Source organism: Moschus berezovskii, chromosome 3, assembly GCF_049115385.1.
Source record: "Moschus berezovskii isolate FMDL1 chromosome 3, NW_MosBer_1.0, whole genome shotgun sequence".
Classification (NCBI taxonomy): Eukaryota; Metazoa; Chordata; class Mammalia; order Artiodactyla; family Moschidae; genus Moschus; species Moschus berezovskii.
The window spans coordinates 123,298,711-123,323,058 of NC_142462.1; the positions used below are offsets into that span (position 1 = coordinate 123,298,711).

The following is a 24,348-nucleotide window of genomic DNA, read 5'->3' on the forward strand; positions in this document are numbered from 1 at the left end:
TCTGCTGGTGAGTCCAAGGTTTCAGACAGCCTTGATCTAGATCAGGGTGGGGCTCGCCTGGGTTACATTTTTCTTGGCCTCCAACCTTCCTGGAATTTGGCCAAAGAAGAGAGAAGACCCTGGATGCGTGTCCCAGCCTGGGCGCTGTGCCGCCATGGCTCGAGACCAACCACAGCTCCAGGGTGCCTTCCCTCTGGCTGCCAGAGCCGCTGGGAGGGAAGGGCTGTCACAGTCCCACTGGGGGAGGTGGGCAGTGGACATGTGAGCGATGAGACGGCTGACCAGCCCGGAGCCGGGCCCCACAGCACGGTGCCCTGGGGCAGTGAGGGGGCTGGCCGGAGCTGCCCTTCCCTCCCCTTGCTCAACTGCCTCCCTCAGAGCCTTTTAATCTCAGTGGCTCAGGAAGAGGGCAGGTCCTGTTTCTTCCCAGGCGGGCCGGTTAACCGTGACAGCAGCTGCAGCCGGTTTCTCTGGGTACAGGACGGCAACCCGTCTTGCGAAGGCAGGGAAGCGGCCGACAGCTTCAGCTTGTCTCATTCCCTCCTAGACTACCCTGTGCCCTGCAGGCGTCCCTGGAGCCTCACGTCTGTCTGTCTGTCTCCTTCGTCCACCGCTCCGCTGTTCCTTAATTTGCTCGCAGAATCCCCACCCCGAAGCCTTTAACTCCTATCTCTGTAGCTTCCCCCACAGCACACACCCTCCCAGAACCACTAGACACACATTCCTGCCTCCTGCACTCTGCAGTGGCCCTCTCAAACGGAGGAGGATCTGGGGTCCCAAGCTTTGCAAACGGGGCAGGGTGGGTGGCAGGGGAGACCACCATCGGTGCCGTAAGCACAGAGGGCTGGATGTGGGTCTTCCGCTCCAGGCCCTCATGTCTGGAATGTCAGAGCGGCAGACGTGGCCTGAGCTGCCGTGTCCTCTGCACAGAGGACAGTTTCTGATGGTCGGGCTCCTGGGTGACGAGGGTGAGCCCGTGGCCTGCCCTGGGCCCTCACAGGCCTCACGGCCTCCACCTAGTCAGACATGGCCTGGACGCACCCCTCCTGAGAACGTGGGCTCCAGCACTTCACTTCCTCTCAATTCAAGAGCAAGTGAGTCCTCTACCCTGAAGTCAGAAGCAGCGGTGCCGGTTAGGAGCGTGAGATCTGGAGGCGGGAACAGTGGGCAGTGCGTGCGGGCGGGAAAGGACAGAAGCGGAGGTAGGTTACGTGGGGGGAGACGGTGAGTGCTGAAAGGGCACCTAAGGGTGCAGCGAGAGTTCCAGCTTTTGTCTCTTTGCACATCCTGCGCTGTAGACAGGCAAGGCAGTGCCCGCCCTGGGGCTGGGAGGTTAAACTGAGGCTGGAGGAGACACAATCTCCCCAGTCCCTCTGAAAGACAGACAGACCGAGGCGGAGAGCTCCATATATACAAACTTTACACAAAATAAATAAGGAGCTGTGACCAGCTTGGCAGGTCTCACCCTGGCTGCCTCCCACCCCTCAGAAGTGACTCTAGGGCATCAGTTGAAGGAAGGGGGACCCTGCAGGTCCGAGGTGACCCCTTTTAGTCCCAGCAGCTCCTCAACAGTGAGAACCCCTGAAGCCCAGGCCTGGGGCCTCTGGCATGGCCCCGGACCCAGAAAGGGTCCGCATCTTAGGTTGCCAGGAGGGCCCCCCAGAGCTGTGCCAATTGCCAACGGAGCCCCATCTGAGGGCAGGACCGCGGTGGGGGCCCCTGTGGTCCCCAGAGCCCAGCCCAGTGTCCGAGCAGACCCGTGCCTCCCCAGGTCCCCCGGGGGCCCCTCAGGGCCGGGCCCCCTGCTCCATCTGTTGGTGCTGGCTCCTCACGGCAAACCTGTTGACGTGCACGGGTATAGGAACCACAATCTTGGGGTTTCTTACGGGCTCCCCGGAGCGGCTGCTCACGTTCCCGGCTTTGATGCGCTTCCACTTGGCCCGCCGGTTCTGAAACCAGATCTTGACCTGCACCTCGCTGAGCTTGAGGGCGTGCGCGATCTGGGAGCGCTCGGTCAGTGAGAGGTATTTCTTGCAGTGGAACTCCTTCTCCAGCTCCAGGAGCTGCTCACTGGTGAAGGCCGTGCGGCGCCTCCGGCTCTTGCCTCCAGGGGCTGGGACTCCCATCGAGGGCGCCCCCTCCTCCGCTGCGGTCCCCAGGCCGCCCTTCAGCTTCGGTTTAGGTCCCAGGAGGGCCCCGGGACCCCCGGCAGAACTGTCCAGGAAGCCATCGTCCTCACTGTCCACGCCTGAGCCCTCTTCCTCCTGCTCACTGCCTGCCTGGTCTCCTGCGGGTGCCTCCAGCTTTTCCTCATCGGAGCTGTACACCTTCCCCTCTGCTGCGGGGAGTGGGGGCCAATGGGGTGGGGGTGGGGTGGGATCGGGATGGGGGGAGGCGGCACATGGAACCGGGGCCAGGCGTGGACAGCGTGCCGGCCGGAGGAGAGACAGACGTGGGGGGGATGAGACGAGGACACACAGGCAGGCAGAGTGGGAGGAGGTTAGGGAAGACAGAGATGGGAAGAAAGGTGTTAACCAGCAGACTTCACTCCAGCAAGAGGGCCCCATTCCCAGGCCCCGGACACCTCGGCCCCCACGCCTCAACCTCGCTTCCCTACTGCTCCCTCCCCGGCTCTCTCTACACCCCAGTGATGGGCTCCCCACTCACAGACCGCCCCTCCAAGCCCAGACCCTGCAGCTGCTTGTAGTGATGAAACAGCTGGAGCCGGGCTCGGGATCCTTTCAGTCGCTACAGGCAGGCGTGAGAACGCAGGAGGATTCACTTTTGCAGGACAGAGGAGGCCACCTCTGTTCTCCTCCCGGGACTCCACACCTCACCTCCTGGGAAGAGCCACAAAAGCCTCTCTAGTCCGCCCCCCCTTCCTTCCCTTTTTCCTGGAGCTGGGAATCTTCATCTCGTTTCCAGATGGAAACTTCGGGGTCATGTGATTCCCTCCTGCCCCAAAGTGGGATCCGGGAAGAGTTACCCAAGGACCCGAGAGTCAGGAGGTGTCTGTACCCTCACCTCCCCAATTCTCCATATCCGGACCATGAAGCCCAGACTGGGGAGCCCTCCCACCACACACACCACCTTCTTGATGGCCAGGTTTTTCTTCCAATCACTTAGCTCCCCCAGGACCCTTTCCAGCCTTCATTTTAAAAAGATGCCATCTCAAAAAAAAAGATGCCATCTCTTTTCCACCTTCCCTCTTTCCCAGTCAAGGCGGTGAGAAGCACCAACAGCTGCTTTCTGCCCAAGTTCAGAATCCTGGGGACCCTGAGCTCAGTGTCAGCTGAGAACCATAGGGAACACGGGAGGCCGAGGAAGAAATAGAAGTGCAGTGGGGGAGGGAAATACAGAGAGGAAAGGGGAAAAGAGAGATTCTGGCTCAGTAGGCTGCTGTTATTTGTAATCACAGGCATATAAACATTTTAACCCATACATAATTCTAAAATTTAATTCCACCGTTGCTCGCGTCACAGCGACATCTTTGTCAGAACCGCAGATAAGGCATGACAAGTGTTTTTTAGTGTTTGAGTTTTACAAAATCCCTCGTTTTCTGCCCAAAGGACCAATCAACAGGGGAACCACACAAAGTCAAAAAGAAAATCGACTGGTAGAAAGGAGAACGAGAAGAAAACATTAACCTGTTCACTGAACGGTCAGCCCCTCATCAGTGGAGCTCTCGGTGTGCAGGTGGGGGCGTGTGTGTGCACATCACCACGTGTGTCGCACGCACACTCCGAGGTCGAGAAGGTGACCCCGCTGACATTCTTCCTAGACGGGCCGTGTGCGCGCGCGCATGCGCGAGGCTGGAGTGTCTCCACGCTCCCCGCGGGGCGGCCCTACTCTCTCACCCCTGCCATCCGCCTGCGTCCCCGCACCGGCCCGCTCACTTTCAGCTCCCTTCCCCGACCCCAGAGCTGTCCTGAACGGATGCCATCCGCACCTGTTCCTTTTGTTCAGGAACCGCGTTTGCATTCTCCTTAGAGGCCAGGATCCAGCCCCGCCCGGCTCACCCACACCGTCTCAGTCCACGCGCGCGCGTTTCCACCCCGCCTCGGGTGGTGTCATTCCCGGGCCCTGTCTCTTCCTGGAGGGCTTCCTGCTTCATCCACCATCTCAAAGCTCACGTGGCACACCCCTTGACAGCCTCACCCAGGCCTTACTGCTCCCCTCGAAGGTGGGCTTGGTTCTCTGACAGCCCACCCAACTTCACCCACCTGCGCCCACCGGTGACTTGCCTCTCGGGGCTCACCTCCCAGCACCCCGGGCTTTCTCCCTGACCTAATCCCGATCCAAAATCGGTTTAATTTCTGCAAGACTCACATCCCTGGGTCTGTCTTTCATGTCATTAAGGGCCCTTTCCCAGGCCATCCCCACCTCCCCAGAATGCAAGTGTAACGTCCGGTGTCCCAGGACTTCTGGACCTTCTCAAGAGTCAGCTCCTCCCAGTCTGAACCCCTCTTCCTTCCCATCTCAGGTAGTGCTAATGCCCCCCACCCCACCCCCGTTATTCAGACCAGACCTTCACTCCCACCACCTATGACCAGCCCACCAGCAAATCTCAGTAAAGCCGCTGCCCAACTGACTTCTCATCACCTTCTCTGGGTCCATCTAGCCCGAGTCACCCTCCTCTCTTGCTAGTTCATCAACGTTTTCTCCTGCTCTGCCCCTCCCACCCCATTCCCTGCCCTTCCCCTGGGTTATTCTGTTTGGAGTACTAGATTCTTCACCTGGATTCTGGCACTGGCTCAGTCCCTGTCTCCTTCAGGTCTTTATCAACGAGACCTTACCTGATCTTCCTTTTTAAAATTAGACCTCCCTACGCTTCCCATCTCCCTTCTCTGATTTACTTGTTGCTATGGTATACGTAACCAACTTTATCCATTAATTTTTATTGGGTTTTCAGGCCTCTATCATGCACCAAGTGTGTGGCTCCTCAGACGCCAGACCTCCAGGCCTGCTCCCAAGGTCTCATTTCCCCAGTCAGGGCCGCGTGTCTGCCTGCACTCTGCGAGCCTTGCAAACACATTCCTAGGTCAGCACGGTCCTGCCCATGGGGAAGGAGGCTGCGGGAATGCGTCTGATGGGGCCGGGTGCCATGCCGGGGTCACCTGGACGAGGGCACCTGGCACCTCCCATGGGCCCCCGCCGAGGAGTGGCGGGCTGGCCCCTGACTTGCCAAATGCCGAAGTGGGGAGCAAAGCTAGCTCTGGCAGAAGGAAGTAAACAACAACAGGATGCCTTTGCAAGCAGTTGCTGGGCCGCCCCGCGTTAGGGCTCCCCAGGAGAAAAATGCCATTTTGGCCCCTAGGCCCGGGATCCAGGTGGGCACCCAAGGTGTCCTCCCCGCAGGATCCGAGCACGGTGCAGACAGACCTAGACTCACGAGCTCTCTCCTGCAGAGCAAACATGACAGAACAGCCGTGTGAAGGTTGCCTTGACGTTCCCTGCGAGTGTGGGAGCCCTCCCTGGGTGCAGGACCTCAGGCGCCACTGCCACTGCAATATGAACTCTGTTTTATTGGCTGACTCTTCCTACTAAAACATAAGTTCCATGAAGGTGGGCTTACCTAGTAGCTCAGCTGGTAAAGAATCCGCCTGCAACCCAGGAGACCCCAGTTCGATTCCTGGGTCGGGAAGATCCCCTGGAGAATGGAGACGCTACCCACACCAGTATTCTTGGGCTTCCCTGGTGGCTCAGCTGAGAAAGAATCCGCCTGCAATGCGGGAGCCCTGGGTTCGATCCCTGGGTTGGGAAGATCCCCTGGAGAAGGGAAAGGCTACCCACTCCAGTATTCTGGCCTGGAGAATAGTCCGTGGGGTTGCATAGAGTCGGACATGACTGAGTGACTTTCACAGAATCCAGGAAGGTAGAGATTTATATACATATATATATATATATATTGTACTGCTATATTCTCAGCATCTAGAAAGTTATTTGCACAGAGTAGGCACTGAAAAAATACCTACTTTTAAAATTTACTTTTATTTGGCTGCACCAGGTATTAGTTGTGACATGAGGGATCTAGTTCCTTGACCAGGGATCAAACCCAGGCCCTCTTCAACAGGAGCACGGAGTCTTAACTACCAGACCATCAGGGAAGTCCTGGATAAGTATTTGTTGACTGAAAGAAAGAAACTACTCCCGAGCACTTTCTGATTCTCTCTCTCTGTCCCTCCTTTCTCAAGACTCCCCTAAAATATTCCCTACAACCCTGTTTCTCTAGCCCAGCTCCGGACATAAGACATCCTCTCCATAAATATTATTCTCCCCACTTTCCAGTGAAAGTGAAAAGTGAAAGTCACTCAGTCGTGTCCGACTCTTTGCAACCCCATGGACTGTATAGTCCATGGAATTCTCCAGGCCAGAATACCGGATTAGGTAGCCTTCCCTTCTCCAGGGGCTCTTCCCAACCCAGGGATCGAACCGAGGTCTCCGGCATTGCAGGCGTATTCTTTCCCAGCTGAGCCACAAGGGAAGCCCTAGGCCCTCTGATCTCAGAGTCACTGAAGAGGAATCCGTGTGCAGTGGGAATAGGCAGGATCTTATGCTAAAGGAAATCAAGGGCAACCACCAACATCATTACTAAATCCTCTAACTTTTCATTTCTACTTTTCAAAACATGGTTTGCAGTAAACAACAATAGTAAGAAAAGCTTGTTAAAAGCCAGCCCAGTACTGCACTACTTTAACCAGATGCTACAAAAGGGCATAAACTCAGATTCAGGGCTTGAAGGATGAAATCATTTAGCACAGCTCCAAGCACCCAGGGGGTGTCTAATAAATCTAAATTGATGATGACTGAGATGAGGTTCCCAGGTTCCAGATCTGGCAGGGCCCTCCTGAGATCACATCATCCATCCCTCTGTCTTCACACAGATTCTGTGAAAGCCCACACAAGCAGGCCACCCCCAGCACTGCTTTTAAAGCCATACGGAAGCACAGGTTCACAACCTCTCTTGGTTACTTGATCCCAGTGGGATTCTGCGTGGTTGGGGAGGGGGGAGGGAAGAGGTTTTCTCTGAGCCTTTATAATCATGACATTGAGGGGTCTGATAAGCAACTCTTGGAAGGAGATGGCAGGGAAATAGAAGAGAGCAACAGAGAAGGGAAAATACTGCTAGCTCTCAGAGGAGAGGGTCTGGGACAGTGAGTGAGGCTGGGGGAGGCGGGGCAGACAACCAGGGGCAGAATAATCAGATGATCAGTCAGAGAAACTGAAAGGGCTGAAAAGTTTAGGGAGAAAATAGGAAAAAAAATCAGGGAGTTGCAGGGGGAGAGAGTAAAAAGCCTTCCAAAAAAAAAAAAAACCCAACAGATGCTGCGCCCTAAACACTGATGGATTTGGAGCCCAGCCACTTGTTCTTTGATCCGCCAGCACCGGGAACACTTTAGAACTCAAGACCCAAAGCAACTCGAAACATATTTCAAAGGACTGGCTGAACAACAGAGCGGTCCGACCCTTTACAACATCGCAGTCCGGAAACAGCCTCACTATTTTCTCATGAATTAGCTAAAAAATTAATGCAAACTCTTTTATCGAATTCATAACACATACTAAATAGTAAGCGTACTCAAAATTGCACATAGAAAAACGGCTCTGACTGAAACCTGACAGAAACACATCTTGTTGATAAAATTTCTATTTGCAAAATTTAATTCAGAATAATTGAACCTGGTGGATAAGATGTTCATAAAAGTAAATTTCTAACTGCAGATCCTGTATAGCTGGCTGATGTGAACCAAAAAATTTGATCAATAAAACATCATTAAAAATTTTACATGGGAAATAATGATCTTTGTGAAAAAATTTTGGGCAGAAGGAAAAGTGTTTCATTGGGAACAATCTGGCTGTGCTAGGTAGGATGGCCAAACAGAGGAGGTCTGTCCTTTGTGAGTAAAAGTGGCATTACTGGTTATGTAGGAGAACATTGATCTATATGTAAAATAGATAATTAATAAAGATCTACTGCATAGCACAGGGAACTCTACTCAATACTCTAATTACCTATATGAGAAAAGAATCTTTAAAAGAATAGATTTATGAATGTGAACTGAAGTGAAAATTGCTCAGTCATGTCCAACTCTTTGCAACCTCATGGACTCTACAGTCCATGAAATTCTCTAGACCAGAATACTGCAGTGGGTAGCACTTCTCCAGGGGATCTTCCCAACCCAGGGATCAAACCCAGTTCAGGCAGATTCTTTACCAGCTGAGCCAGAACGGAAGAAGATTTATGTATATGTATAACTAAATCTGGACATGGAACTGGACATGGAACAGCAGACTGGTTCCAAATCAGGAAAGGAGTACATCAAGGCTGTATACTGTCACCCTGCTTATTTAACTTACATGCAGAGTACATCATGTGAAATGCCAGGCTGGATGAAGAACAAGCTGGAATCAAGATTGCCGGGAGAAATATCAATAACCTCAGATATGCAGATGACACCACCCTTATGGCAGAAAGTGAAGAAGAACTAAAGAGCCTCCTGATGAAAGTGAAAGAGGAGAGTGAAAAAGTTGGCTTAAAGCTCAACATTCAGAAAACTAAGATCTTGGCATCTGGTCCCATCACTTCATGGCATCTGGTCCCATCACGTCATGGCAAATAGAAGGGGAAACAATGGAAACAGTGAGAGACTTTATTTTCTTGGGCTTCAAAATCACTGCAGATGGTGACTGCAGCCATGAAATTAAAAGACACTTGCTCCTTGGAAAAAAGCTATGACCAACCTATGCAGCATATTAAAAAGCAGAGACATTACTTTGCCAACAAATGTCCATCAAGTCAAAGCTGTGGTTTTTCCAGTAGTCATGTGTGGATATGAGAGTTGGACTACAAAGAAAGCTGAGTGCTGAAGAACTGATGCTTTTAAACTGTGGTATTGGAGAAGACTCTTGAGAGTCCCTTGGACTGCAAGGAGATCCAACCAATCAATCCTAAAGGAAATCAGTCCTGAATATTCATTGGATGGACTGATGCTGAAGCTCCAATACTTTGGCCATCTGATGTGAAGAGCTGACTTCTTGGAAAAGACCCTGATGCTGGGAAACATTGAAGGCAGGAGGAGAAGGGGATGACAGAGGATGAGATGGTTGGATGGCATGACCAACTCAATGGACACGAGTTTGAGTGAACTCCAGGAGTTGGTGATGGACAGGGAAGCCTGGCGTGCTGCAGTCCGTGGGGTCGCAAAGAGACACGACCGAGAGACTGAACTGAATGGATAACTAAATCACTTTGCTGTTCACCTGAAACTGACACAACATTGTAAATCGACTATACCCAATATAAAATAAAAATTTTAAAAAGAGCAACACTGTTTTCAGCTTGCTCCCTATGGGAAGGTCTATAGTCTGTGAAAAGTCTTTCTTTATCTGTCCAGGGGAAATGGCAGTGGGGCAGCTTGTTATTAGTAAACATCACGTCCTCCTGGTAGATGCTATTGTCCTGAAAAGCAGAAATCACAAGGTTTGAACCAAGATTACTTGTAGGGTCCACTCCAGGGGCATTGTCCCTCTGCAGAGAGCAGCACTCAGGCTTCAGGAGCGCCCTTGCAACGAGTCTTCCTTGGGAGAGGATGAGAAGCCCTAACTTGGGGCCAGAGACTCCGTGGTAGGTGTTCTCCAGTAGGAAGAAGAAATAGCACCAGGCACATGCCCCCTAGAGAGGGGTCCACCGCCGCCAAGGTCCGCGAGGACGACAGGCCTGGGTCACGAGGCAGAAGAGTCCCCAGGGTGCAGAACCACCTTAGACGCCAGCCAGGGGAACGCACAGAGCTTCTGCACCGCCCAGCCCTCACCAGCCTGCCCCGGTCCAGCAGACACATAACCAAGTCACTATTATCTGCTGAGGAGCCTCTACCCACTACACTCAGTTCTCGCTTCTCTTCCCTCCATTCGAAGAGCAGCGACCTTCACAGGCGAGTCTTCCCAGCGGCTCAGTGGTAAAGAACCCGCCTGCTAACGCAGGAGGTGGAGGTTTGATCCCTGACTCGGGAAGATCCCCTGGAGGAGGGCATGGCAATCCATTCCAGTACTCTTGCCTGGAGAATCCCATCGACAGAAGAGCCTGGCAGGCTACAGTCCCTGGAGTCACACAGAGTTGGACAAGACTTATCGACTAAACAACAACCCTCACATGCCCTCACAACCCTCTCTGGACAACTACCCAGTTTCCTGAACACAGAAGGATGGGGTCAAAGGGGGGGAAACCCAGGTCATCTCCCCAGAAAGAGGCATGTGCACACCGCCTTCATTTCACCATCGCACCCAGTTCGGAATTATTTCTCTGTTTGGAGACGGTCCTTTCTCCCATCCTTCATGGCCACTGGCTTGCTTTCCATGTGTCTTTCATTCATCCTCACCAATGTCATGCCCCGCTGTGCTGCTAGTCCTTGCTATACTTTTAGGTAAAATAAGGAATATTCACTTCCTCTCTCTCTCCACTCTCCCCGTGACTCTTCAGCATTCTTTACTCCAAATCCACATGAGAACTTCCTCTGTGTCACTGTGGTCCAGAGCCCCTCCCACCTTCTTGACAAGGTCACAGAGACTTCCCCACTACCGCCTGCCCACCCCAAGCCTGGAGCTCCTTTCAGGGCATGCTAATGCTACTCATCGGAAAAGACCCTGATGCTGGGGAAGATTGAAGGCAGGAGGAGAAGGGGACGACAGAGGATGGGATGGTTGGGTGGCGTCACCGACGTGATGGACATGAGTTTGAGTGAGCTCCGGGAGTTGCTGATGGACAGGGAAGCCTGGCGTGCTGCAGTCCATGGGGTCACAATGATTCAGACACGATTCAGCGACTGAACTGAATGTGGTCACTGCCACGAGCACCCTTGCATGACCTTTAACCTTCCCAAGCAATTTCACACTTAGTATTGTCATCTTCATTGGAGAAGGAAATGGCAACCCACTCCAGTGTTCTTGCCTGGAGAATCCCAGGGACGGCGGAGCCTGGTTGGCTGCCTTCTATGGGGTCGCACAGAGTTGGACACGACTGAAGCGACTTAGCAGCAGCAGCAACAGCATTGTCATCTTCAAGCAACTCACTGAAGTAGAGCTGGCCTAGTAGTGGTAGTAATGGGAGGTTAAGCACCTTATTTTCAGGTGGAAAAAAAAATGAATTTCAGAAAGATTAAATGATTCCCCAGTCACACCGCTAGGGACAGAGTTGGTCCAGAACCCTGCTCTCCTAAGTCTCCAATCAACTCTTCCTACTCTTCCCAGTAAGCTGTCTTCCTCCCTCCACTTGGAGGAGAAGTCCTCCCCAGACGCTTCATCAGATCAACAGCCTTCCTATCAAAGCCAGTTTAGGTTTAGACCTGGTGCTTATCAGGACCACTTATCACCTCATCCTCAACATCTTCCCTTAACATTCTCGGAGATGATCCTTAAAATCGCTGCAGGAGAGGCATCGCTCCCCGAATCTCACCTTTGACCTGTAACAGGCCATTTCCCCCTCATTCTCAAGACAAAATTCCCACCTGATCTTTGTCCTGTTTGTTTTTTCCATTATTACTGGTTTGTATCATATCACCTGAACATGGACATGGAACAACAGACTGGTTCCAAATAGGAAAAGGAGTACGTCAAGGCTGTATATTGTCACCTTGCTTATTTAACTTATATGCAGAGTACATCATGAGGAATGCTGGGCTGGAGGAAGCACAAGCTGAAATCAAGATTGCCAGAAGAAATATCAATAACCTCAGATATGCAGATGACACCACCCTTAGGGCAGAAAGTGAAGAGGAACTAAAAAGCCTCTTGATGAAAGTGAAAGAGGAGAGTGAAAAGGTTGGCTTAAAGCTCAACATTCAGACAACTAAGATCATGGCATCTGGTCCCATCACTTCATGGGAAATAGATGGGGAAACAGGGGAAACAATAGCTAACTATTTTTCTGGGCTCCAAAATCATTGCAGATGGTGATTGCAGCCATGAAATTAAAAGACACTTACTCCTTGGAAGGAAAGTTATGACTAACCTAGACAGCATATTAAAAAGCAGACACATTGCTTTGCCAACAAAGTTCCGTCTAGTCAAGGCTATGTTTTTTCTAATGGTCATGTATGGATGTGACAGTTGGACTGTGAAGAAAGCTGAACGCAGAAGAATTGATGCTTTTGAACTGTGGTGTTGGAGAAGACTCTTCAGAGTCCCTTGGACAGCAAGGAGATCCAACCAGTCCATCCTAAAGGAGATCAGTCCTGGGTGTTCATTGGAAGGACTGATGTTGAAGCTGAAACTCCAATACTTTGGCCACCTCATGCAGAGAGCTGACTTATTTGAAAAGACCCTGATGCTGGGAAAGATTGAGGGCAGGAGAAGGGGACGACAGAGGACGAGATGGCTGGATGATATCACCGACTCAATGGACATGGGTTTGGGTGGACTCAGGGAGTTGGTGATGGACAGGGAGGCCTGGCGCGCTGCGGTTCACGGAGTCACAGAGTCGGACACGACTGAGCGACTGAACTGAAGTGATGATGTCACCTCACCACTCACTATTTCTTTTATTTAAAAGTTTATTTTCGCACTTAAAGAACAATACTGCCCACTGATGGAAACAGTTTTCTCTCCCCAAATATTTATTTATTCATTTGGTTGCCTTGGGTCTCAGCTGTGGCACTCAGGACTTTCGCTGTGGCTTTCCTCCGTGATACTGAAAGGGAGTTCAAGGAACATTCTTTCCTTCCTTCCTGCTTGCCCCTCCTGTTCACTCACGGCACCTCCTTCTTTGACCACGATTCTCCGTCAGCTGCCCAGGGGAGTGGGGCTGTCAGTCACGTTTCTCCACCTTCACAGTGACCTGGAGCTGGCTGATCCATACATTCCCATCTCCTGGGGACTTGACTCAAGCTAGTGAGTCGGTTGGACTTCACATGTGCTATGCTCCACTGGGGTCCCGGCCTGGGATTATAAGAATTTAGAGTGGCTTACACTTGTGCTGTCCCTTCCCTTTCATCAGGAGAAAAGGGGGTGAAGGCAGAGAGAGGAGCCAGACCGAGAGCAAGACAGAAAGACCCAACAGCACGGCTTACATTTTTGGATCCACGTGAATCAATAAATCTCCATTTTAGTTTGATTAGCGAAATTCCCTGAATATTCATTGGGAGGACTGATGCTGAAGCTCCAATACTTTGCCACTTGATGAAAAGAGCTGACTCATTGGAAAAGACCCTGATGCTGAGAAAGACTGAGGGGAGGAGGAGAAGGGGATGACAGAGGATGAGATGGTCGGATGGCATCACCGACTTGATGGACTTGAGTTTAAGCAAACTCTGGGAGACAGTGAAGGACAGGGAAGCCTGGCGTGCTGCCGTCCGTGGGGTCGCAAACAATTGGACATAACTGAGCACCAGTTGTCACAAGCAACCCAAGGAGTTCTGATTACAGACACTGCTGTGACTAGAAGTGACAGGAGTCACACGACTCCAGGGAAAGGAAGCCCCCTGCCTCTCTCCCACACTCTCCCATCCAAAATAATCTCCCCCAAGAGACACCCAGGTCATCCCTCAAATTACTCATAATAGTGCCACCTAAAATTTCACAAGTTTGAAAGTTATTTGGACTTTTAAAAACCCTCCTTAATCCATCCAGCGTGAATTGTTTTAACCCAACAGCCGTGTTCCTAACACTGAGCTGAGATCAGACGTAGGAGGGAACAGGGATTGTGATGAAGAAAGACGTTTTCTGTTCATCTGTTTGCTGCGTTTGGTGTTACATTTGCTTTGACAGAGAGAAAGGAAGAATGGGCTCCCGGGACACAGCAGAAAGGCTTTGGGCAGCCATGTCCGTGAGGTGTCTACACAGAGTTTCTCACCAACATGCAAGACAGGAAAACTGAAAAGAGGGAGAAAGAGCCAGAGACAAAATCTGAAATCTGCCTGTATCAGAGGCACGCAGTGTGCTCTCCAGGCACGCCCCATATAGGCTAAGTCCTCGGAATACAAGGCTATTTTACCATCACTCCCAGAAGTATTTGTCCTTTTCAGTTCAGAGTGTCACCCATCATCGTTTCCAGTAAAGATGCCTTTTCCAACTTAATCCTCAGGAAAGCTCCCCATCCATTTCAAGCACGTGAACAATACCGATAATTTCTTGCCCACCTATTACTTTAGGAGGCTGGAAAACCGCTTCTCATTTAATCTTCAGATCCATGAGGTAAGGACTGCTGCCCTTTATTTTACTGGTGAGACAACGGAGACTGCAGAGGTTAGTCTTCTGCCGTAGGTCACAAAAGAGGTGGTGCTGAGATCGGTATCCACTTGACCTTAGCCAAAAGGCTGAGAAGCGATTGAGATCGGTATCCAAAACCTGTGTTTGTTCCTCCAGGCAACACGGTCGGTCTCTCTGTTATCAGTGAATGAAACAGCGGCTGAAACCCACTGTCACCCTGTCATAAGTCCTGTACCAGGGACATCCCCGACGGTCCAGCCGTTAAGAATCTGCCTGTCAGTGTGGGGGACATGGGTCCGATCGCTTGTCTGGGAACTAAGAACCCACATGCCATGGGGCACCTAAGCCCGTGGGCCAAAACCACTGAGCCTGCGCTCCAGAGCCCACAAGTCACAACTACTGAAGCCCGACTCTAGAGCCCAGGCTCCGCAGCGGGAGACGTCACCGCGCTGAGGAGCCCGTGCGCCGCAGCCAGGACCCAGCGCAGCCGAGAAACAGACAAACAAAAATTACCTTTTAGAAACCCTGATGGAGAAATAGCGCAGGGGACCAAGGGCTGAGCTCACAGCACAGCTGTTCTGTTTCTCACTCACCGTGGGGCACTTTTTCCTTCCTCAAGACATCCGATCAGTCACAACTGATCTCTGACGTTTCTGGCCCCGATAAGATCTACCCCACCTTTTATCAAGGGTTCTGTCATTCCATACGACAGCTGTCCGTGGCCTCCACTCAGGCAACACAGCCCTGGTCACAGATGATGGAGTCTTTTCCACCCTAGAGCCCAGCCCTGATCCCACCCTGAGATGTGGGCATCCGGGTGCTGTCTCCTCGGCAGTGACCATGACAGCTCAGCACTGAGAAGTGGAGTCTGCCACCCTGCCGACCCCTTGCTTTTTTTTTTTGTGGTGGCTTTTTCCCCCTATTTTAAAGGGAACAATTCACTAATAAAGGTATCCTTACAGACAACAGAACTGTCAAGCTGGAGTGACCTTAGAGGTCACCTAATTCAAACCTCTAATTTTACTGATGGGGAAGCTGGGGCACACAGAGGCGTGGTTTGGCCAAGACCACTCTGTTTCCACTCCCAGGACCTGTGCATGATTTACGGGATAGTTGTCATCCATCCCAGCGCAACCCAGGGCTTTCCAGGTGGCTCAGTGGTAAAGAATCCACCTACCAGTGCAGGAGCAGAGGGAGAAGCCGGTTCATTCCCTGGGTCAGGAAGATCCCCTGGGGGACAGCTTGGCAACCCACTCTAGTATTCCTGCCTGGGAAATCCCCTGGACAGGGGAACCTGGCGGGCCACAGTCCACGAGGTCACAAAGCACTGGGCATGACTTACTGACTAAGCACGCACGCTAACACAAAGTGCTTCTCACCTGCAGTCTCGGGGTAATTTCATCTCCCTCCCTCCTGGAACACCTGCATCGCTTCTCTTCCCATTGCTCCCAGTACACAGTTCCGGCTTATCCAAGACTTCTGCTTTAATACCTGAAGCTCCAATACTTTGGCCACCTGATGTGAAGAACTGACTCACTGGAAAAGACTCTGATGCTGAGAAAGATTGAGGGCAGAAGGAGAAGGGGACCACAAAGGATGAGAAGTTTGGATGGCATCACCAACTCAATGGACAGGAGTTTGGGCAAACTCCAGGAGGTGGTGAAGGACAGGGAGGCCTGGCGTGCTGCAGTCCAGGGGGTCGCAAAGAGCTGGACACGACTGAGCAACTGAACAAAAGCTATCATAATTGTCAGTCAAGGAATTCATCTCCCACTGCCCCCAGCTCAGGAGTTTCCAGTTTCCCCCACCCTCATTTTCACGGCGTGCTTTCTCCACACAACCCTGGTCTCTGTTAGTCTTGGCACCACCCTGCCTTTTGCTTCTAATAAGACACCTCCTCTCATCTCTGGAAGAGTATTCCTTTCCCTTCCGTGATGGGAAGGGAGGGAAGCCACTGCCTCCTGATGACCTGCTTGCTGTGCTGTCTCTTCCGACCACAGCTGAATTCACCCGTGAAGGTCACTCTTCTGTCACACCAATTCAAGCTTCTCTTTTCCTTCTCACTCTCCCAATTAGCACTTCAAAAGTTCTTCCACATGACTCTAAGCTGTGACTTTCTCCAAGAATGAGTCTTATGGTCAGTGGAAAACCCCAGCCTCTCCTCTCCCACTCCTAGTCCAGACCTCCTGCATCACCACTGCAGCACCTGAAGAGGGCACTCTCCACTCCGCCTTGGTTTGGAGGCAGGGTACCCCCTCATTCCCTCTGGGAAAAACGTCTCTCCCAGGGAGTTCTTTTCTTCTCACTGTTCCTCTTTAAGGGCTCTCTTGTTTGTATGTCTACCCCACTACTTGCACCACTGCTGCTTCCTAACTCCCAACCCGTTTTGCCGCAAAGATCCTTCTTTCTCTGTTATTTCCAAGGCAAAAATCCCTGCCTGTAGCTTCTCCCTCCAACACTACCCTCAGTGCCAATACTTTGCTCAGAATATTACATTCCTCCTCCTTTCCAGTGAAAACATTTGGCCCTCCTCATTCCGATTACTGCCTCTCCCCCACTAGTCCCAGCATAGACTATTCAAGCCCATTGCACGGAGTATAAGAATTATGCCCCAACCTTCTAGAATCTAGGCTTCCCTGATAGCTCAGTTGGTAAAGAATCTGCCTGGAATACAGGAGACCCCGGTTTGATTCCTGGGTTGGGAAGATCTGCTGAAGAAGGGATAGGCTACCCACTCCAGTCTTCTTGGGTTTCCCTGGTGGCTCAGCTGGTAAAGAATCTGCCTGCAATGCAGGAGACCTGGGTTGGGAAGATCCCCTAGGGAAGGCAAAGGCTACCCACTCCAGTATTTTGGCCAAAGAGTCAGACATGACTGAGTGACTTTCACTTTGAGAAGCTCCAGTTCCCTAGTTAACAGCAGAGACCCCTCTGTCTTCCATCCCTCCCAAGTGCTGCCTTCACTGAGGCACGAGGTACCTCAATATCCATTCCAATCCTCCCAATAACATTCTCTGTCTCACCCAGGGTCAACCAAAGGTGGCAGCCTGAAAAAGCCTGTGAACCCCTTCTCAGAACAGTGCTTTTAGGTGCATAACATAAAACACATAGGATTACATTCGGGAGCAATTATATAAAATACAGTTATCAAGTATTTTAAATGTATCTGAGATATAATCATTTACATTTCTTTATCAATTCATTAAACAACAAGATGTCTCCAAAAATTGTTAATTTGTATGAAATATCTGTGATCTCTATTGGCGACAAAAATCTCAGGTACTGTGGACCCTGCGATAGTTTCTGGCCTACCTTCATAATCACAGGATGTGCCAAATTTTAGTGAGAAGTTAGTAGAAACGTAGACATGAAAATTTTTTTCCACATCCATAATTAACAGATTTCCTCACAAAGGGTCCATGAAGTCCATGTTAACAGTCTGACTTTAAATTCTGAGGCTAGAAAGCCAAGCTTTTAGTTCTATAAAGCTGCAAGGAATGTTAAAAATCATCTGAACTAAAACTTTTACATTATAGGGGAGGAAACTGAAGCCTACAGAAGCGATAAGATTTTGAATTTCCTATAGGGTCTTAAGGGGCTTCCCTGGTGGCTCAGACAGTAAAAAGTCTGCCTGCAGTGCAGGAGACCCAGGTTCCATCCCTGGGTCGGGAAGATCCCCTGGAGGAGGAAATGGCAACCCATTCCAGTATTCTTGCCTGGAAAATTCCATGGACAGAGGAGCCTGGGGGCTAAATCCATGGGGTCGCAAAGAGTTCAACATGACTGAGCAATAAACACAGTGTCTTAAGGGCTTTCCTGGTGGCTCAGCAGTAAAGAATCTGCCTGCAATGCAGGAGCCACAGGAGATGCGGGTTCAATCCCTGGGTCCGGAAGCTCGCCTGGAGAAGGGAATAGCAACGCACTTCAGGATTCTTGTCTGGAGAATCCCATGGACAGAGAAGCCTGGCGGGCTACAGCCCATGGGGTCGCAAAGAGTCAGACATGACTGTTAGCGACTTAGCACGCACACATGCAGAGTGTCTTAAAACTAATGTCATAACAGACACACAGCAAATGTTTCCTGAACTGAACTCAGTGACTTGCCAAAGCTGTAGAGCTAATGACTGACAAAGCTGAGACATGAACCCCTGTGTCACTCCTAAATAGATGTCCATTTTCACTCACATGAAGTTAACGCAACATGTGCCTTTCTATAAACGTCAATGGAGCAGTCCATTTCCCTGTACATTCTTCCTCAAAATTTCTAGGAAAACATGCTCTCCATCACTCCCAAGAAAAATCTCCCTCCTGTGTCTAACAGAAGTCTCTGGTTCCACATCACATCATTCTTCCCAGTTTTTTTCTCCTGTGAGTAGATACATTCCAACAGGCATAACGGATACCTGTTGAGAAATTAGCTGATGGTGCGTCTCCAGCGCTCCCTGGCTCCGGCCAGGTGCGAGGCTGACCTCAGTCAGCACTCAGACATCATGCTAGCCTCCTTGCCCGATTTCCGTTATTATTGCGTCTCTACTCAGAAACTAGTGAATCTTTTTCTCCGTTTAGTTTTAGAAGGGAATGCTCGCTACCTGCCATCCCCCTCCCAGGTTAGTCCCACCATGTTCTCTTTTCCATTCCGTCTCAGCCGCAGGTGGGCTTTTCCTCCCCACGCTCAGCAGTGGCGTTATCTTTCATAACTCTCGCTCTGTTCGCGTTGTCGACCCAACGACACATACAGAGTGTCCACCATCCCTTAACTATTTGTTTTCAGGCAATCCAGCCCTTTCCCCCCTGAATGAATCACTGCTCTGAAACCCCTCCAAATCAGTTTTCTCCTGGATTTTCCCAAAGGGACAGCTCTTTTCATCATTCCCTAGCACAGCACCCGCTTCCCCCACCCTCTCTATGACATGTGGGAGCTCCACATTCTCAAGTCAGCTTCGACAGCTCGGTCAGAGCTCACACACCGTCACACGCAAGACCATCTCTGCCCATCCCACTCAAGGCAGAACTCTCTTCGTGTCTTTTGGGGCCAACTGTTCTCTTCCCTCTGCATTCCTAACATCGACAGCTTCACTGCCCACCTGTTTCAAAGCTCCTTTCCCCTCATCCCATTCACAGGACCCTTCTCACAATTCTCTGGATTTGATATGTCAGCTATGGTCCACATGAGGCTACAGACCCTGTGAAACGTGGCTGGTTTGAACTTGAGGTGTGCTGAATGTGTGAAACACACACTGGATTTCAGAGACAGCGTGAAAAGAGGATATCAAACATCTCATTAAATTTTTTATATTGAATAATGCTGAAATAATATTTTGGACATGCTGGGTTAAATAAATTATAAAAATTAATTTCGCCTATTTCATTTTACTATTTGAATGTGGCTAAGAAAATTATTTTAATTACATAAATGACTTGCTAGATGGCACTGCTCTGGGTGCTTCTGTTGATTCATATTTTTAAATCTTCCCTGCTAGTTCAAAATTCTGTTATCACTCCTATTAAGACATCTCTCCCAGTCATCCACATCGACTGCTCCCATGCTCCAAACTTAGAATTGCTTTCAGGGTACCGCTTTCAAATCTTTTCTGCCCCCATTATTTCTGTACACGGTATTTCTCTTTGCCTGCTAATGTAGCTTCTACCCTGCCATCAAATCATAATAAAGTTCTGCTTTCTCCCTCATCAGTTCTAGTGGGGCGCTATCGGTCTCAACTCTCAGGAAAATTTTTAGAAATAGTCCTTCTAATTCCCAACAAAAAGAACTTCACTCACCACCCTCCAAATTGGCCTATCTTCACTGTAATTTCATTAAAATGGATAGTAATTATAAGACACTAGACAAATATAAATTAATAACTTCAGACCCATGTTACCCATTCACAGTAGAATTCCTCCTCTGTCATTTTAAAGATGCCGTCCCTTCTCCAAAATCTTCTGTAATGATGTTCCAACGCCATTATTTGCTCTAAGAACCTCCTTTACTTCGTGCTAAATACTCTAATGCAATTTGCCAAGTGGAGAGTTTGCTTTCCCACCACTTTCAGCATGGGCCATGTGTCATCACTCCTCAAACTGATTGTACGTCTAACGTTTCTGGAATTGCTTTTTTCTTTTCTCAACTCTGTCGGGGAAAAAAAATCAAGACTGGGAAGGTGGACGTGAGTGGCGAGGTGAAGACGAGCCGGGAGAGTTTGCACCAAGAGGGAGAAGCAGCCGCAGTCACGAGGAAGCCCTCCCATTCATTAACCGTGCAGCTTCCGTCTGAAATCTCGCCTTCCTGCTCAGCCCCAGAAGCCCCACTGAGAAGCCTTTCTGTGCCTCTCTTCCTAATGGGGGATGACCTTCACGCCAGCACCTCTCAGAATTCTGCCTCTGGGAGGTCTCCTTCCCGTCCTTCTTAGCAAAGAAATTCCTTGTCGTTACTCCAGGAACGGCAAACAGCCCCCTCTCCTGCTTCCAGCGTTCTCCTCAGGCGGTGAAGCCCTTCTCTTCCTCATTCTGTATGTAAATTCATTCCTTGTAACTCTCAATATTGACGAATCTTTAAAAAAAATTACTCCTAGCGTTGAAACGCTCCCCTCTTTCCTACCAGTATATTTATTTAGCTCCTTCCCAGTCGTCTCAGAACAGAACTCTTGCACATACACACACACTTCTGGTCCAGAAATGCTGCCCCCCTTTTCGTGGAGCCAGCGCGAGAAAGCCCTTGCACGCGCGTCTCCTCTCCTTGCTCGCACTCTCGTTGGGTGCTCTGGGTAGCCAGTCCGCTCGTGTGCCCTCTGTGCCTCCGTGGTTCTCTCCTGTTCTTTCCTTTGCTTTTCTCCACCCCCATGCCTGGTGTTACTGTCAATATTCCACCTGCTTCAGAAAAGAGGCCCCACTACACAGATGGGCCAAAACAAGAAGTGGGGAGGACCTGGAGAGCAGGACGAGGCGCTCGCGCCCATGCTCTGGGGATGTGCTGCCCCTGCTCTCCTCCACGGGGATGTCTTCCTTTCCCCTCCGGCCCTCATCTGTCCCTCAGGTGTCCACTTCTCCTACTGCCTCCAAACCCCTTTACCCCTCAACGCCACCAGCCTGGCTCTCCTTTCTGTCTCAGGACTCCCCTGTCCACACACGCCATGGATCCTTCCCTCCTCCCGACCTCCTGTGGATCCTCCCCACCCCACCCCCTTATCTTGTGGACATCTCCTCCCACGTTCCAGCTGCTGCTCTACCATTTCCTCTGGATCCTTCCCAGGAGATGCTGCCTAGATTTCAGTCACTGGTTCCTCCTGGTCCAACCAGATACAAAAAACCAGTGGCTGAGTACCCCAGAGCCAGAATGCCCAGGGCTAAAGGGGGAAAGAAGAGGAAGACAGACTCTAGAGCAGCCCTTGGGGTCCGGAAGAAGTACTGGCCGTTTGGACAATTCCAAGGAAGGCCTCAGGAACCCCTCCCCAGGAACAGCTCTCTCCTGGTGAAGGACAAAGGGGGCTCCTGGCTCTCCTTGTCTCCACTAGAGTTCCCCCCCGGGCCTCCTGGGTCCCTTCCACCTGCTAAACTGGATGTGATGAACGGTTAAGCAGAGGTAGGTTCATCCTGATGTTAAAGAACTTGAAGCCTCAGGAACACCACACTTGCAAGCAGGCCCTGTTTTTCTTAAATAGGGCCCACCCACCAAACTGCATAAGCTGTGAGTCTCAGCATACCTGAATCTGCCTCTGGAGAGTGAAAGCTTTTCCAGCTTCTAGGGGTTAAAGGTCAACAGGGAGGCCTGTTTGGACTGATTCAAAACAGGGTTGTTTGAATACACCTCGCCTCTCCCGAGAGGTGATCCTCCTATGGAGGATCTGAGATCCCAGAACGACCTCTTAGCTGAATCTCACTGGTTCCAGGATCTTAGCTGGATTATGGACTCCCAGGCCTTGGGGCCACACCACACTCAGCCCGGCCTTCAGCCTGTCTCTCGGCCTCCCAGACCACCTCAGTCCACAGTGCTAGACCCTTGCTTGATTTCTCCAAGGCTTGGCTGTAAATCCGCCAGTTCAGAAGCGACCTCCACACCCAAGAAACACACAGGTCCCCCCACCATCAGCACCACTTTAAGACGCTCCCTTTGCCCCTGTGTTCCCAGGGCCCGGCCAGGGGTCAACACCACCGTGTCTGCAGAAGCCCTTACTGAACTGACAGCTGCCCCACTGCCCCCTCACCCGGGGGTCTGGCTAGTGTCCCCAGGAATCCCACACTTGCAGCTTCTCTATTCAGAGCAGAGGAGCAAGAGGTTCTACAAGCAGCCTCGGGAGCCGGGGCCGGAGGACTAGACCGCCGGGAGGCAAGCCGCTAGTCTGGCCGGGAGCACGGGCGAGTCTGCAGGCTCTCTGTAGGCGGAGCGGGCGGCGGATCTGGGACCTGAAGGTGGCTCCGCACAACGGCGGCGCATCTGAGGCTCCGGGACTCCGGGGGCTCTGAGCAGGTGCCGGAGCTCCGAGAGCAAGCTGCCGCCTGGGACTTCCAGGAGGACCAGCCTCCCGCCCGGCGCCCCGGTCGGCCCCGGGCACTTACCAGGCAGACTTGGGAAAGTCTCGGAGAAGTGGGCAGGCGGGGGCGCTGGGGGTTCTGCCACTTTCTCCCGGGCGGGCAGCGGCTCGTCGGCGTCCAGCCCGCCCTCCTGGCGTCGGCCGCCCGGCTCGGGGTGGTTTCGGGCAGCAGTGGCGGCGGCGGCGGCGGCGGCGAGCTCCGGGGGCCCGTAGAAGGCGTCGGGCGGCTCCGCGAAGCTGGGCAGCGCGGTGGTCAGCGCAACCATCGAGGGCACGGCCTGGCTCAGCCCTGCGCAGAAGGTGTTGGTCAGGCGGCCGGCGAAGGAGGCAAGCGGGGCGAGGGGCGGGAGGCCGGCGGGCAGCGGCGCGGGGGCCAGCGCCTGCGGCAGCACGAGGGGCCGGTAGGGCATGAACATGGGGTAGCCGGTGTACAGCAAGTGGCCGGAGCGCGGCGGCGGCGGCCCGATCAGGGAGTCGATGGAGAAGGCGGTGCCCGGGCCCCCGCCGCCGCCGCCGCCGCCGCCCCCGCCGCTGCCCCCGGGGGCGCCCCCGCCGCCGGCTCGCTGCATGGTGCCCGGAGCCGCGGCCGCCCCGGGGCGCTCCCCTCCCGGCGCCGCCGTGCGCCCCCGCGGCTCGGGCGCCCCGCGCGCGCACGCCGGGCTGGCTGCCTGGCTCCCGGGCCGAGGTGGCGGCGGGGCGCGGGCTCGGCGCAGTGTGGCTCCGGCGCCGCGCTCCTCTCGCTCATAAGGAGGGAGGGGGCGGGCAAGCGGGCGGGCTGGGGGTGTCGCCCTCCGGACTCATCCATCTTCCTCAAATTACGCTTCACTTCCTCCCTCCGCCCGCAGCCGCCGCGCCCCGGCTCCCGCTCCCTCCGCAGAGCCCGTTCCCAGCGGCCCGGCCGGCCGGCCGGCCCGGGACCCCCGCCCGCCCCCCGCAGCCCAACCAACTATTATTAATGGAGATTGATGAGGCCGGACGTGCCGCTTTGTGAAAGTTTGCGGCCGCCGAGGAGGCAGCGGCAGCGGCGGGACCCGTGCCCCTCCCTCCGGCCCGCCCGCCCACCGCCACCCCCCGCCGCTCTGCCCACTCGGCTCCGGGCGCGGACCGGGAGGCGGGCCCCCGCGTGGACCGAGCGCGGGGTGGCGGCCGAGGCGAGGGCGTGATCGGAGCGCCCCCCGCCGCTGCCCCGGGCCGGGCAGCCGCCCTCCGTCGGAGTCAGGGCCAGTCCCCCAGCGTGGCCTGCCGCCCGCCCCCCGACGCCCCCTCCCCGGTCCCCCGGGGCGGACCACGCGGCGGGCGCCCCCTCGGGCGGCTGGGCGCGGACGACAGGGGGCGCGCTCCTCCACGGTCCCGCGGCTCTGGACCGCTCATCTGGGTATGGGGTGGGTCCTTTTCGTCCTCGGGAGATCCGGTTCACCGTCGCCCCCGGCGGCCCCCTCGTCACTGGCTCCCCCTCATCCCCCTCCGCCGCGGACTCCCTGGGTCCCTCGCCCTGGCCTCCGGGGGCGATTTCCTCCAGTGTCCACACTGTGCCAAGTACTCACCGTTCCTCTCGCCCTGCTCCCTCCATCTTTCCCGCCCGTTCCGTCCTTTTCCTCCCTCCCGCCGTCTCCTTTCCCGCCCTCCT

General features: G+C 52.9%; 1 protein-coding gene across 1 annotated transcript; it reads right to left on the reverse strand.

Moving 5' to 3' along the window:
- On the reverse strand, positions 1-23,290 carry GBX1 (gastrulation brain homeobox 1). Its single transcript, XM_055421558.2, has 2 exons — positions 22,747-23,290; positions 1-2,338 (listed from the first exon to the last, which is right to left on the reverse strand). The coding sequence occupies exons 1-2, from the start codon at positions 23,288-23,290 to the stop codon at positions 1,788-1,790; spliced, it is 1,095 nt and encodes a 364-aa protein (XP_055277533.1). The 3' UTR covers positions 1-1,787.
- Between the last annotated feature and the right edge of the window lie 1,058 nt (positions 23,291-24,348).